Source organism: Lampetra planeri, chromosome 37 (genome assembly GCF_965212315.1).
Source record: "Lampetra planeri chromosome 37, kcLamPlan1.2.h2, whole genome shotgun sequence".
NCBI lineage: Eukaryota > Metazoa > Chordata > Hyperoartia > Petromyzontiformes > Petromyzontidae > Lampetra > Lampetra planeri.
Window position 1 is genome coordinate 9556286 of NC_136143.1, and position 13068 is coordinate 9569353.

At 47.7% G+C, this 13068-nt stretch overlaps 1 protein-coding gene across 2 annotated transcripts; it reads right to left on the reverse strand.

Annotated features, from left to right (window-relative positions):
- Window positions 1–106: 106 nt before the first annotated feature.
- Window positions 107–12074, reverse strand: LOC144731052 (uncharacterized). Of its 2 annotated transcripts, none has more exons than XM_078612046.1 (7): window positions 11320–12074; window positions 8874–9096; window positions 7970–8093; window positions 6611–6810; window positions 5124–5188; window positions 4425–4550; window positions 107–3870 (listed from the first exon to the last, which is right to left on the reverse strand). In XM_078612046.1, exons 2-7 carry the CDS (start codon window positions 9093–9095, stop codon window positions 3699–3701), a joined length of 909 nt encoding a protein of 302 aa, XP_078468172.1. In that variant the 5' UTR covers window position 9096; window positions 11320–12074; the 3' UTR covers window positions 107–3698. The 2 variants fall into 2 exon arrangements, with proteins under 2 accessions (XP_078468172.1, XP_078468171.1); XM_078612045.1 differs by having other exon boundaries at window positions 4425–4553; window positions 11320–12073.
- Between the last annotated feature and the right edge of the window lie 994 nt (window positions 12075–13068).

The window sequence follows — 13068 nt, forward strand, 5'->3', positions numbered from 1 at the left end:
ACGCCAACATGAGTTATGTTTCCCTCGTGGGAGAAAAGTACATCATACCGGACCGCACTGCGAAAACGCTAAACATTTGGTGAAAGAAGCTCACGCAAGAAGAAAGGAGCCTTCAAAGATTTAATTTCACGTGACAGACATTTTAAAACTTCGACACAACAGATGCATGGAATGTATAGTATGTAGGGCACCATAACTTTCAGTTTTTTAAGTAAATGTGATTATTTTAAGATGCACCTGAATCAACACTAGGCATGCATGGATTCACATAATTTTCAATGAATTGCATGTTCAATCGTGTGTGAAATACTATATTTTACACGTGATTCGAAGCATGTACGTTGAGCTTTACATACCCACTTTACACATTTTCTAAATCCAGTTTCCAGATAATGTTTGTGCGTGTGGGTGTGCTACTCGTGTTACGGAAGTCTCCTTAGTGTGGGAAGAAGATAGTGTTCTTCACACCAAGTGTCCTCAATACCGGGGAAATTCAGGGGCGTGGTGGATCTGGTATATCCTGATTTCTTAGCCATCCCGTTATTTCTATGAAGACCAAAAGTTGGCCAATTTACTGCTGCGTGGAGGATTCTGTTAATTTGATGAGGTTCAGGAGTGAGATTTTTAGATTTCAATTTTTTTCTGTTTTTGGTGGTAACCCAAAAAAAACCCCGTTAAATGCAGGACACGGTATATCCGCAAATGTTACATCGAGGACAACACTGCATTAAGTCTGTTGAAGGTGACGACGATGAATGCGACGTGCTTTGGCTGCATGGGCTTCCCTGGTCTAAATAATGACACTGGCCACACACAAAAAATGTTCACAAACTCATGCCTTGTGCATTTGGCCTTGTGCATTAAAAATGTTCAAGTGTCTCCCAGTTCAAAGGAGGTGGTGTTTTGTGTAAATTGATAGTCCTGAACCAGTGGTGGAAATCTCAGCATTTCTATGGTGGGAAAGCACAGTCTGTCCACAAAGTAATTCACTTTGCACCTCCGATTAGCACGGTGCCAAAGAAGTTCAATATACACTCTTAACTCTCTCCACGTGTTATTCGTTGCTGCTTAAAATGCCAAAATGGACAATGTAAAAATATAACGCGCGAAGACACCGTCACCACCGGAGTGTACACCCTAAATAAGCACGTGGCTCTCAGAAAGAGCACACACAATACACACCAACAGCCACGGCAATATATAGCCTGTGACAGACTAGGTACACTAGCAGGATTGTGTCCGTAGCGATACGGGGTTTATATATTCCAGTTAAACCGAGCCGTTCTAAGACCACAAATCGAATGTGACCCAGGCAAGCTTCATACAAAAAGGTACTTTTGTCTGGTTATCCAGTCTTGTTCCCCACCCCCAGCTGATCATTTCACATTTAACTTCCAAAAAAAACAAAAAGCATCTGATACCAGGCTAATTTTGTTAAAGTTACGAATGTGCCTTTCATTTGTAGGAGCCTGAAGATCCCCCGAGTTATGCAGTGACAGAACCACAACCACGAGACGAGGGTATTTTACATTACCACCAACCGCCGATGTAGAGTCGCACATACTTCGACTGTAAAAGCTTTTACTTTTTCCTACACAAATTAATGCTGCGTTGTCTCACGCAGTTTGATAGCCTAAACGCTACACTAGTTGCAATACATCATGCATAATTAGACGGCTACAAAGCAGCGTTATTTCCTACACACATTTTTAAGTGTAAGAATTAATTATATGGAAACTACGCCCTCGCAATGCATAAAATGCGAGGCCATGTGAAATCATACTCGAGATGTAACTAAGCAGAAGCTGGTTAGTAAACATGGGTGTGTTAAAATACAGTGTACCCATGTGCAAGTTGAGCACAGGGCAGTGATAACATCTGCTGGTAGCCTTCAGCCGGCAGCGGAAATTCCACATTCCTATTGCTGGGTCCAGCCTCTCCTCCGAAGGATAACTACAAAATGGTATACGTTTTTTGATGATGATGGACCGAGAGAAACACTGAACTCGCAACTTCACCATCGTGTATCGGACACGAACCACACAGTGCCATCTGGCCAGTTGAAGCACTCGGTGAAACATATATATATAGCAGTGTAATATAAAAAGATAAAAAAAACTTTACTACCAAACCTTGCATCCAGACACACTTTATGGACTTTACTGTGATTTCAAACAAATGTTAAAAAGCAATGGTTCTCAACCTTTTTGGTATGATGGCCCACTCAAATCAGGACCATTGGTCCCGACACCTGGAACCCAGCACCCAGCCTCCTTCCCCCCGAGTTTCCAAGGTCACAATACAGAGGGGCCACATGTCAACGCATCAACATGAGTGTTGGCAAGGCATTTGTTTCACGTTGGTGTCTTTGATTTGCCGTGACCATGTGGTGCAGGCATTAAGAAAATACTCCTGCACGGGATCCATGCAGCAGCCTGCACACCCCCTAAAAAGGCTTTCGAATAACACATAAGCACAACAAGACAAATATACCCCGTATAGATTTGAAGCTTTCGTGACTGCAAGGATTCATATTCTTAGGTTTTTTCGGTAAAGTCACGTAGGTAAAACATTAAAATTAATGAAAGTAAAATAAAATAAACGTCGTGATTTTTATTTTACTTTCATTAATTTTAATGTTTTACCTACGTGACTTTACCGAAAAAACCTAAGAATATATACCCCGTATAGCCTTAACAGACTGTTGGGTCAAGTGGTATTAGCGAGTAGCAGAACCTATGAGGGCTAGCACGGCATACGAGGGGGTTGGTGGACCAGCACCACGCCTTTGTCTCCCTAGTAGCGATGTTTAGACATAGCACCAGGTACTCATTTTATGCTGAGCCAATCTAGAGGAGGGCTAGACCCGGTTTAGATATTCGCCACTGGTGTTGGCCATGAGTGGGAATCGATCTCAGGTTGCCCGGTTCATAGTGTAACAAAAAAACAAATATACTTTGAATACATTTAATTTGGGTATTCTTACAATTTATAAGTGTTTGTATTTACTTAGTCGTTTCTAAATGTAACTTTTGAAATATAGTTTTTGCATTGACTGCATTGTTTCGTGTGATATGTTAGGAAGGTGCACTGTGATAATTTCGGATTTTTTTTTTGTTCTATTACCTCTGCAAACCCAAGTCTCCCAAGAAAGAGAATCCATGGGAGGGTTATCTGGGTTATGCAATAACCATATTCATCCTCGCCTTTTTCATGCACCGACTCTATTGTTAGCTGCTCCTGACTTGACGGTCATTGACCCAGTGCCCACGTGACTGCGAACGAATCGGCAAGTAAACCTCTTTATAGCCAAGTTAACGTACGTTTTGCATGCTCCAGTTTTTTTTATTTTATCCCGGCTACCTCTCCTCCCTCACTTAACTGTTTTGGCTTCTTTCCCCGGCTATAAACGACTTTTTACGTAACAAAGACACACACAGAGTAATGGCAGAATTTAACAGTTACAAAAAAACTAAAAAAAATCCGTTCAGATGTCCAATTCATCTTTAAGAATATGCGCAGCATTACAGTAAAATCAAGAACACGGAGCTGATCAGAGACACATCCCGTAGAACACACGTGAGGATGCCGCACTCTTTTAGTTTTGCAATATCCATGCCGTTCAACGCAACTCGCAGCGTAAAAATACGCGGCAGCCCGAGGTCCCAAGCCCTGACGCTGCCCGGTGCGGTGTTGGCTCACAGGAAGCTGCCGTTGAGACTGTACCAGGACCGATCAGAGCTGGCAGGAGACGACACGTTTTGGAACTTGGTAATCAGCGCAGCCTTGATCGTGGAGGCAGGAGACATATTATTGTGAATGGAGTCTCTCCCCTTCACCGCCGCATCCGCCGGGGTGCCACCGGGAGACCTGGGGGGGGAAATTCCAAAGAAAGGGGGATTTGAGTCAGCGTTGATGGGCGCATGTGCCCCTGCACACACACGTGCTGGGAACTGTTCATCTCCATTGGTGGGATTCAGCCAACACTGGAATCCCATATTACTAGCTTAGCAAAAAAGTAAAGTTTCATGTAGATCTGGGACGATTAGCCTGTTAAGTTTATTAAGTCAAAATTATATCTTGTGCTGGATTATTTGGGCCCCTTTAAAAATGGTAGAAACTCCCACATCCTGGCTCCTGAAGTCAGGGAACCCCCAACAAGCCAAGCCCAACGCAACAAGGCTGATGATGATGCCGATGACTTCGCCACGCTCTGCCCACCACCTCTCGTCCAGCAGCACACGTGGGAACAGAGGCAACACTTTTTATATTTCCCAAATGCTTGTGTTGTCCTATTAGTCGGGCGATAACACTGCTAACGGGTAGAGTAATCTATTACTTGAACAATTTGATTGCAGCCCAGCTCTAGTGTGACTTTTCTATAGAAATAGTAAATTATTGTTATTATTGTTACGATTACTCACCTGACCGCACCGGTTGTCTTCAGCCTCTTGCTCTTTAAAGACGACACCAGCTCGTCTTGCCAGTTTGCAGCGGCGCACACAGCCAGACTTTCACCGGCGTTGCGCAACGTCTTTGTGTCCCCTACACTGCTGCCGAAAGCAACAAGTGAAAGATAAAGGTGCGGCCCCCGTACGATTACTAGCTCGCACTACTGCCGGCGGAAGGGTCTCCCGCCTCGAGGTAGCCCGAGAGAGAGCCCAGAGAGAAGGTTTCTGGTCTGCTTTTCTGCACTGTGCCAGAGGTGTCAGTACCCACACTTAACCTCTCCACACATGACCTGCCGATCTACTTTGGCATACCCAATTATTACTGCTGGTCGGACGGAGGCGCGGGGGGAGGATTTAACAAGCCTGCACCATTGTTTCAACTGACGCCCTCCCTCGGGATATGGAATTGAACTGCCGACCTCTGGATTCCAAGTCCTGTTGTGCTAATCATAACACCACGGCAACATCCCGACTGCTGCCGCTAGAGGGAAAAGCAATACCATTAAAGCTTGATCGTCGACGGATTATCCGGGTCGCAGATTAACCGCGTTTGTGAAAAAATTAATCAAACATCTTTCGCCATGCACTATTAGCTGCTCCTCACTCGCCGGAGTATGAATTCATTAATCACTTTCGACCTTCGTTTAAATGCGTTTAAACTTAAGCATCTACCGTTTTTTGTTGAGGCTCGTCAGACCGTAGCTCTTCAGCAGCTCTGGGGTCTGAGCAACTGCATTCTGCAAAGGCAGGAAAGCACACACCAATGTTACGATTGAATACACAATGTCACGACTCACAAGGTCAAGAGGACAATCACGGCCAATGCCACATCTCTCCAGAGCTTCCTTCCTCAACCAGATCTTGCAGCTGTTTGCACAATCAACACCTGACCTACAAGGACCACTCTTTTACAGGCTCCGGTCTTCTCCTTGCTCATTGCCACCCCAACGCCTCTGGATGCCACTCCATTGCCAGTCTCGGCAGTAACCTGCCCTCCTCCACCCTGCACAGGTTGCCCCACCCATCGCAACCTCCTCTTCATAATTACATCCACAACGCATTACTGTGTTGTGCCTTTCCAAATTTCTGCGAACCAACGCATACTTTTCTAAATTCTTAAATTATTTATTCTTACCCACACAATTTTACGGCACGCATCACGAGCGCAAGAATATATTTTAGACGATTCATGAAGTTACTGATACATGTGTAATGCGAGCAAGGATTGAGGGGGGGCGGAGTCTGGGTCACGTGAGGAGAGGGAGGAGTTAAGGTCACGTGGGGGAGAGGATTTAGGGGGAGAACCGAAAGGGGATCGGGGAGTTGAAACGGAGTGAAACGGGAGGAGGCCACGCTGGGCAGTACGGGGAGGGTGGCGCGATCGCCACGTGTTGGGAGACGTCGGCACCGTCAGCCATCGGTGTCAGGACGCAGAGGGCTAGCGGGCTGTGGAAGGCTAGCTGCAGAGCGGAGCAGCAGGGTGGCTGCAGAGCGGAGCAGCAGTGTGGCTGCAGAGCGGAGCAGCAGTGTGGCTGCAGGGCGGAGCAGCAGTGTGGCTGCAGGGCGGAGCAGCAGGGTGGCTGCCGAGCGGAGCAGCAGCAGTGAAGCTGCAGAGCGGAGCAGCGGTGTGGCTGCAGAGCGGAGCAGCAGTGTGGCTGCAGAACGGAGCAGCAGGGTGGCTGTGGAGTGATCGTCGGAGGAGACGCGGGCCTGAGCGAGGACGCCGTGTGAGCGAGATTTATACGAACCCAAATAAAGGACAACGGAGATCGACACTGAGAAAGAGTCCTTTATTACACATTTCTGGTACTTGGATTTCACCAGACACCAATTGGCAGACTCGCTGTCTTACCGGAAATCAAGGTAAATGGTGTGCATTTAATAAAGATAGCGTGTGGAGTGGTGGCATAGTGGTTAGCGCACTCCGCTATGAAACCGGCAAACCGTGTTCGATTTCAGGCCACCAGCGGTAGGTGATATTTGAACTGGTTTTAGCGCTGCCGCTTCACCAACCCGCATTGAATATTGTGGTTAAGTCGTCACCAGCCCCCACAATCAACACGGTGTGGGAGAGACCATCAAAAAAGTTAAATGATAAAGTACTGCAATCTATTATTATTGTGTATAGGCAGTGGACACAGTGGACTGAGTGGTCTTACCGCCATGGGATTGGTCCTCTCCCTCAGAGGTACTTGAGCCTTGGGTAGGGGAGGGGCTGGAGGCGGTGGGGGAGGGGCTGTAGGGGGAGGGGCTAAGGGGGGAAGGGCTGTGGGGGGAGGGGCTGTGGTGGGAGGGGGCATGCAGTTCGTCTGCTTTTCTGCGAGCCGCTTGGAGAATCTTCGTCTGCCGTCCTTGGCCTCTGCCAAAGGGCACGGAGAGAGGAATGCCAAATATAATGCGCTGTCGGGCGCTGGCAGTGGGCAAACCTTTTGGTCATATTTAGACAAATTTCCTGGTGATGCTGTTGGACTAGCAGTGGTGCACAAGAACAAAAATGGACACGTTCGTCAGTAACACTATCTTAAAAAGTATATGAGGTGTGACCGCACACACGTCGCCAAGTGAACTCTTTACTTTACGAAAACAACGAAGACAGAAGACACATTCTACGTCTTCACTGCCATTGCACGTAGGTAGACAAGAAACGCGATTTTATAGCCATAGCCTTATATTTGTTTCATACAGGACCCCACTATTTCCTTCCCTATTACCCTGGATAATTGAGAAGTGACTGTATTTCATCGAACACAGAAGGATGCTGCTGCTACAGCTGTTTGCAATCTCCTACCAGGATGTGAAGTGGCAACTTTCTGATTGCAAGTCAAGTGACGCAGGCACATAGCCACAAAGGTTGTGATGCTGGCAGTAAACACGGCCAGCAGTGACTAAACTTTTTTGATTTTACCAAGTAAGGCCCACTGCGCTGTAAAGAAGTGACCTGGCCACGATTGATAGCTCAATGAAGTGGCGTACCGTGGGGAAATTCATAGCAGCCCAATAATGTCGATGCATGCTCTACATACACGACGTACTCTACAGCATTTGTTTCATGCTGTGGTTGTCCCACCTGATGACAGACGCTTGTGTTGCGCCTTAAACGTCGTGATTTAATTTATTTTATACCTACGTGACCTTACCGAAAGAATATGGATCCCTGCAGTCACGAAAACTTCAAATACTCTACGTACTCACCACCTGCTTGTCACATTTATCAGCATCTTAGAGTCCCCATCCCGCCTATGACCACATTACCCGGATTATGCCCGACCTCGACCGATCTCAGAAGCTAAGCAGGCCATAAACCTGGACAGCGCATGGATGGAGCGACCACTTACGTAAAAGGTTGCTGCTGGGCCTACTTAGTGAACAGTACAGCAGCCAACAAGAAAACATTGTTGTAAGGCACTTATACGTTCCAGTGCATATTCTGCCCACCTTCATCAACCGACGCGTGGTGAGGTATGGTCAAATAACCCCCCAGCAGTGGACTGACATGCCCACTGTGCGCGAGGGCCCACCTTGCGCGTGCTCGAAGGCTCGGTTCATCTTCTCGCGAAGGGCCTCGATCTCCCTCTGCAGCTCCTCGTCGCCCACGGTACTGCATTCGTTGTTCTCCCCTTGAACCAGCAAGTAGAACTTGGCCTGAGAATTTAAAGATGAAAAAAGCAAGCGCAAATGTTAACGCTGTACAAATTCCCCCATTTTTTAAAATCCCCGATGATTTGGTCGCACAGGGTTAAAGGATACGATAATTTGCAAAGGGTTGCCCGTACACCATTTAAGATAAAGAAAATGTTACCTTCGTCTGGTGTTTAAATTCACAAAATAATTAGTTTTTTTTAGTTATTGCACCACATTTTCCCCATGATTTTGCTGTTGATGGTGCATCATGAAAACAAAGATTCCATTCGGAACTCCGCACAGAGCAGTGCTACCCTCCGTGTTAGAAAGTGGCCCACAGAAGTAGATATTACAGATCACAGAAATAACTCTGCGATCCCTCTTCAAGTGATTTTTGTCCAACACAAGTTATTTGTTGATACTGCATTGGCAGTGGTGCAAAAGCACAAATAATATAAAAACTCAACACGTTCACAAATAACACTGCGTGGCTTTAAAATACCAAGGTTTTGCAGTATGTTGCGATGATTGTTACACGTAATCCTAATGTTTGTAACTTGCAGTGTCATTTTTCAACTCTGGCAAACGTGGACTGTGACGCCGGCACACAATGGCCGACTCTTCCGAATGGCGTCACGGGTTCTCTAACGTCCACTGTGAGGGAAGCGGACGGGGCGCAGCGTCTTCATGGTTAACGCTACCGCAGTAACGACTAGGGCCGTCCGCTGGAATTAGAACCGCGGTGTACTCGACCCTCCGCCACGAGCGGGTGAATGCACTCCGTCCGGGCCGTGCCACCACCTTGATGAACGAAAAGACGCCCGCCTCCTCGGCCTGCTCCTGCCGCCGGCGCCTGAGCGTGCGCGCGTGCAGCTGCGGTTGCTGCGCCAGCGTGCGGCTCAGCTCGGCGAGCGCGGCGCTCGTGTGCACCGAGGCCTGCTCCTCAAACTCCTCCTGACTCAGCGTGTGGCAGTAGGTGACGCGCAGCGGCACCTCGGGGTCAAACTCGTCCATGCACTCCATGCTGTGGGGTCGGAGCAGAGGGTTATAGGAAGGGTAAACGTGCGGCCCTGCAATTTGCTCGTGCCACTGCCGGTGGTACGGCTGCCGCTAGAGGGAGTTCTGAACAGCCCCACTGTAGGGGGTGTTTGGTCTAATCTTCCACGCTGGCCAGATGTCTTGCAAGAGGTGGGAGCGCCCGCCGTTTACCCCACCACACGCGACTTGCAGCCCCGGTACAATGCTGCAACTGCTCTCTCTGCTGCCCCTTAAGGGGCCATCCATTGAGTAGGCACGAAAAAAAGCTGTCAAAACTTGACCCCTAGCCCCCTCCCTGTATGCATGCGGACTTTTTACCCCCCCCACCACCTGCGTACGTTCGCTTGACGCACCCCCCCCCCCCCGAATCCTATAGAACGGACGATATTTAATCCACGCAAGAAATTATCGAGGATTCATGATATTAACGTGTTCAAGCAAAAAGACAGTCCACCGCCGGACTATCTAACTCATTTGAGGGCCAATGTAGACAGATTATTGTCGAGGCTTCACCTCCCCCACCCCCATTTCCTATGCGTACATTGTCAGTAGACCCCCCAAACGCTTTAATCTAAGTTGTCTTGTGGTTGTTGTTGTTTGACTTGCATCCCACTGGGATTTTTGCACAGCGTTGGTGTACGGTGCTTATTTTTTCTGGAAGACTTTGCAGTTTTTTCCTGAATTTTTCTGTTGCGCAGTCACATAGTCACTTTAATATCTTTTCTTGTTCATGTTTTTGTTTGTTGCGGTTGCACCCGATTCAAGAGCCGAATGGCTCACAGGGCTATACCAAATAAATGAAACTGAAACCTGAACGCATTTGGGTTAACCCCCTCTCCCCCCTCCGTGCATACGTACTAAAAGGATGGCCCCTAAATAGCCAGCTGCGTAGCAGCTCTGTGACAACTGGGCATGCATGGGGGAAGCCGATCCAAGCAGCCATCTACACTCAACGATGCCTTCAGCTTCCCAGATTTGGTGACATTATTTGATTGCTTTTTGTATCCCCCCCGGGCACCTCTGATTAGCACGGTTGGCTACGCACGCACGGTGCCGAAAGAAGTAAAAAAAACTACGTATTGCACGTAGATTTGCGGGTGATATGGTTATGGGTGGTTAATTAAAGTCAAATACTGGACGTAAGAGTATGTTTGTGTATTGTTTATTCGGGAGTTTATGTTGCCCTCGGACGAGATAGCGAGTCGGCGCACACGCCTCTGATTATGACAGAATAATTGGAATCGGAGTATTCATCCTGGAGGAATCCCATGAGCTGCAAAGCTCTTATTCACAGTTGTCCAATAGATGCGGGTCAGAACCTTCCAACAAACAATACAACACACACGATGCGAGTGCAAATCGCACACACATTTTTTTTATATTTTACCAGGTAAGGCTCCACTGAGCGACAGATGTTATACTAGTAGGAACCTCCTGGTTACACCAGCCCACAGGGGATTATTGTGTCCGTCGTGCAGGGAGGGAGGGGCTGGGTGGGGAGGGTGGGGAGGGGCTGGGAGGGGTGAGGCTGGGTGGGGAGGGGCTGGGAGGGGTGGGGCTGGGTGGGGAGGGGCTGGTCACCCCGTGGTGCCCTTATAAAACTCAACGTTTAACCTACTCACGCCGGCTTGTGCCCGCCCTCACAGTCGGGCATATTTGCGGAATACACCACGCCGCCGTTGACCCTGGCCATTGACCGAGCAACCCAACGTTCCTACCAGCTCCCTCCCAACCCAGTCCCACCCCACCATCCCCACCCCTCCCACCTTCCCCACCCAGCCCCTCTCAACCTAGCCCCTCCCTGCACGACGGACGGACGGACACAATAATCCCCTGTGGGCTGGTGGAACCAGGTGGTGGTTCCTACCAGTATAATAACAACGATAACAATAATCACACCGACTTAACAATCGCGTTGAGACGAAATCGACATAAGAAAGCTCAACTCTTATTTCAACTCCACCGCCACACACTCACACACCTGCCAACCCCTTATCAGTGCCCTACCTCATTACAATACCAATTCAGACCTTATTGATCACAAGGGATAAACACAAATAGACAAAGAAAAGTTGTTTTTTTGCCTTCTTGAAACGGCTGCACCTGAAAAGTCAATTTCCCTGTGCAAGAATACGGAGTAAACCTTACGGGTTGCTAGCTATGCGCACACACACACACATCTCTGCGTGTACACGACTTGCATACGCGCCTTGTGATGAGTAGTAGCAGTCGTAGAGAAGTCGTAGATGATCTCTGTCGGGGTTTCTCTCTCACTCACCACTTTCACTTCCACGTGGTTGTGAGAGGCTGAGAATGGCGATGTGAGTGAGCTTCCCTTGAAGTGTGTGTTGTGTACACGGCAGTGTACACGTGTGTGTAGGTACTGGAGCAGGTGAAACGTGTGTTAGTAGTAGTGGTAGTTAGTAGTTGGTAGTTAGTAGTGGTAGTAGTAGTTAGTGGTTACTGTGCAGGTGACCGTGTGTGTAGTAGGTGTAGTTGTTAGTAGTAGTAGTGATAGTAGTTAGTGGTAGTTGTTAGTGGTTACTGTGCAAGGTGACCGTGTGTGTAGTAGTTGTTCGTGGTAGTTAGTAATAGTAGTTAGTGGTAGTTGTTAGTGGTTACTGTGCAAGGTGACCGTGAGTGTAGTAGTTGTTAGTAGTGGTAGTTAGTAATAGTAGTTAGTAATAGTTGTTAGTGGTTACTGTGCAGGTGACCGTGAGTGTAGTAGTTGTTAGTAGTAAGTAGTGATAGTAGTAGTTAGTAATAGTTGTTAGTGGTTACTGTGCAGGTGACCGTGAGTGTAGTAGTTGTTAGTAGTTGGTAGTGATAGTAGTAGTAGTTAGTAATAGTAGTTAGTGGTAGTTGTTAGTGGTTGCCGTGCAGGTGACCGTGAGTCGGTCCACGCCGTGAGTGGAGGTTGGGGGAGCGCGCGCGCGGTGACCGTTGGGCACGCGCCTCCAGTTTGAAGGTCGACGGCCAATCAGCGCGCGGGATCACCGAGAGGGGGCGGGGCCCGGCTGGGTGTGACGTCAAGCGTCAACAATGTAAACACCCCAATAACAACAACAACATGGGACCTTTCTTGGCAGTATCAAAGTATAAGAGTAGGTTTTACACTTTCTGAGTAAATCAGGAGGTTTTAATTCTAGATTTGAAGCTTAGAAAGTATTCATATTCTTAATTTTTTTCGGTAAAGTCACGTAGGTACTTTTATTAATTTTCTTTTTTTACCTACGTGACTTTACCGAAAAAACCTAACAATAAATCAGGTGTTAAGATGTTAAAACACCAAACGGAAAACCTTTTGCAAGGAATCAAGCCTGCATTAACCACACATTTATGGTGAACATGAAAACAAAAACGTGCTCTGTTAGTTAATGCATTGTCTGAAATGCATTGACTTTGAAACTGATTGGTGGTCTACACCAGAGGCAGCCTTCTTTAGGGCCTTTTGGCTGTTCGCGTTTTGGCGTTCTCTTGTCTAACACTAGTTGAGGCTCGGTCCTAAAGAAAGCTGTCTGGTGTAGACCAATCAAGTTGCAAAGACAATGCAGATATTACCAGGATCGGGGTCAACCCCACGACCTCCTGCATACCAGGCGAGGTAGTTAACATCTCCTAGCCACCGTCATGATGAGAGAGACACGCAAACTACAAATATACAGCAGCAGGCGTCAGGGTTAGGGATCGAACCCACGAGAGACTACCAGAGGTCGAGGGCCTCCTATGTGCTGCGAAGGGCCATAACCCCGAAACGTTGCATTTCTCTTTGAAGGGCAAACACACGTTATTGACGAATCTTTTGACTTGTGTTTTGTTGTTAACTGTGCTGGTGCACCACTGCCAACGAAGCAGCATCACCAAATAAATCATAATCTTTATTTTATTCTGGTTGAATCCAACAGCCGTCCAAGTTCAATGCATGTGTGGGGGGAAAGTGAGGAGGGGCGGGGCTTAG

Excerpts from the sequence above, each read along its gene's own strand:
- LOC144731052 (XM_078612045.1), bottom strand. The coding sequence starts at position 9,095 with ATGGAGTGCATGGACGAGTTTGACCCCGAGGTGCCGCTGCGCGTCACC. Across the intron at positions 4,554-5,123 it reads ACGAGCCTCAACAAAAAACG|CAGTGTAGGGGACACAAAGA; the intron begins GTAGATGCTTAA and ends TGCTTTCGGCAG. Across the intron at positions 3,871-4,424 it reads AAGACAACCGGTGCGGTCAG|GTCTCCCGGTGGCACCCCGG; the intron begins GTGAGTAATCGT and ends TTCCCCCCCCAG.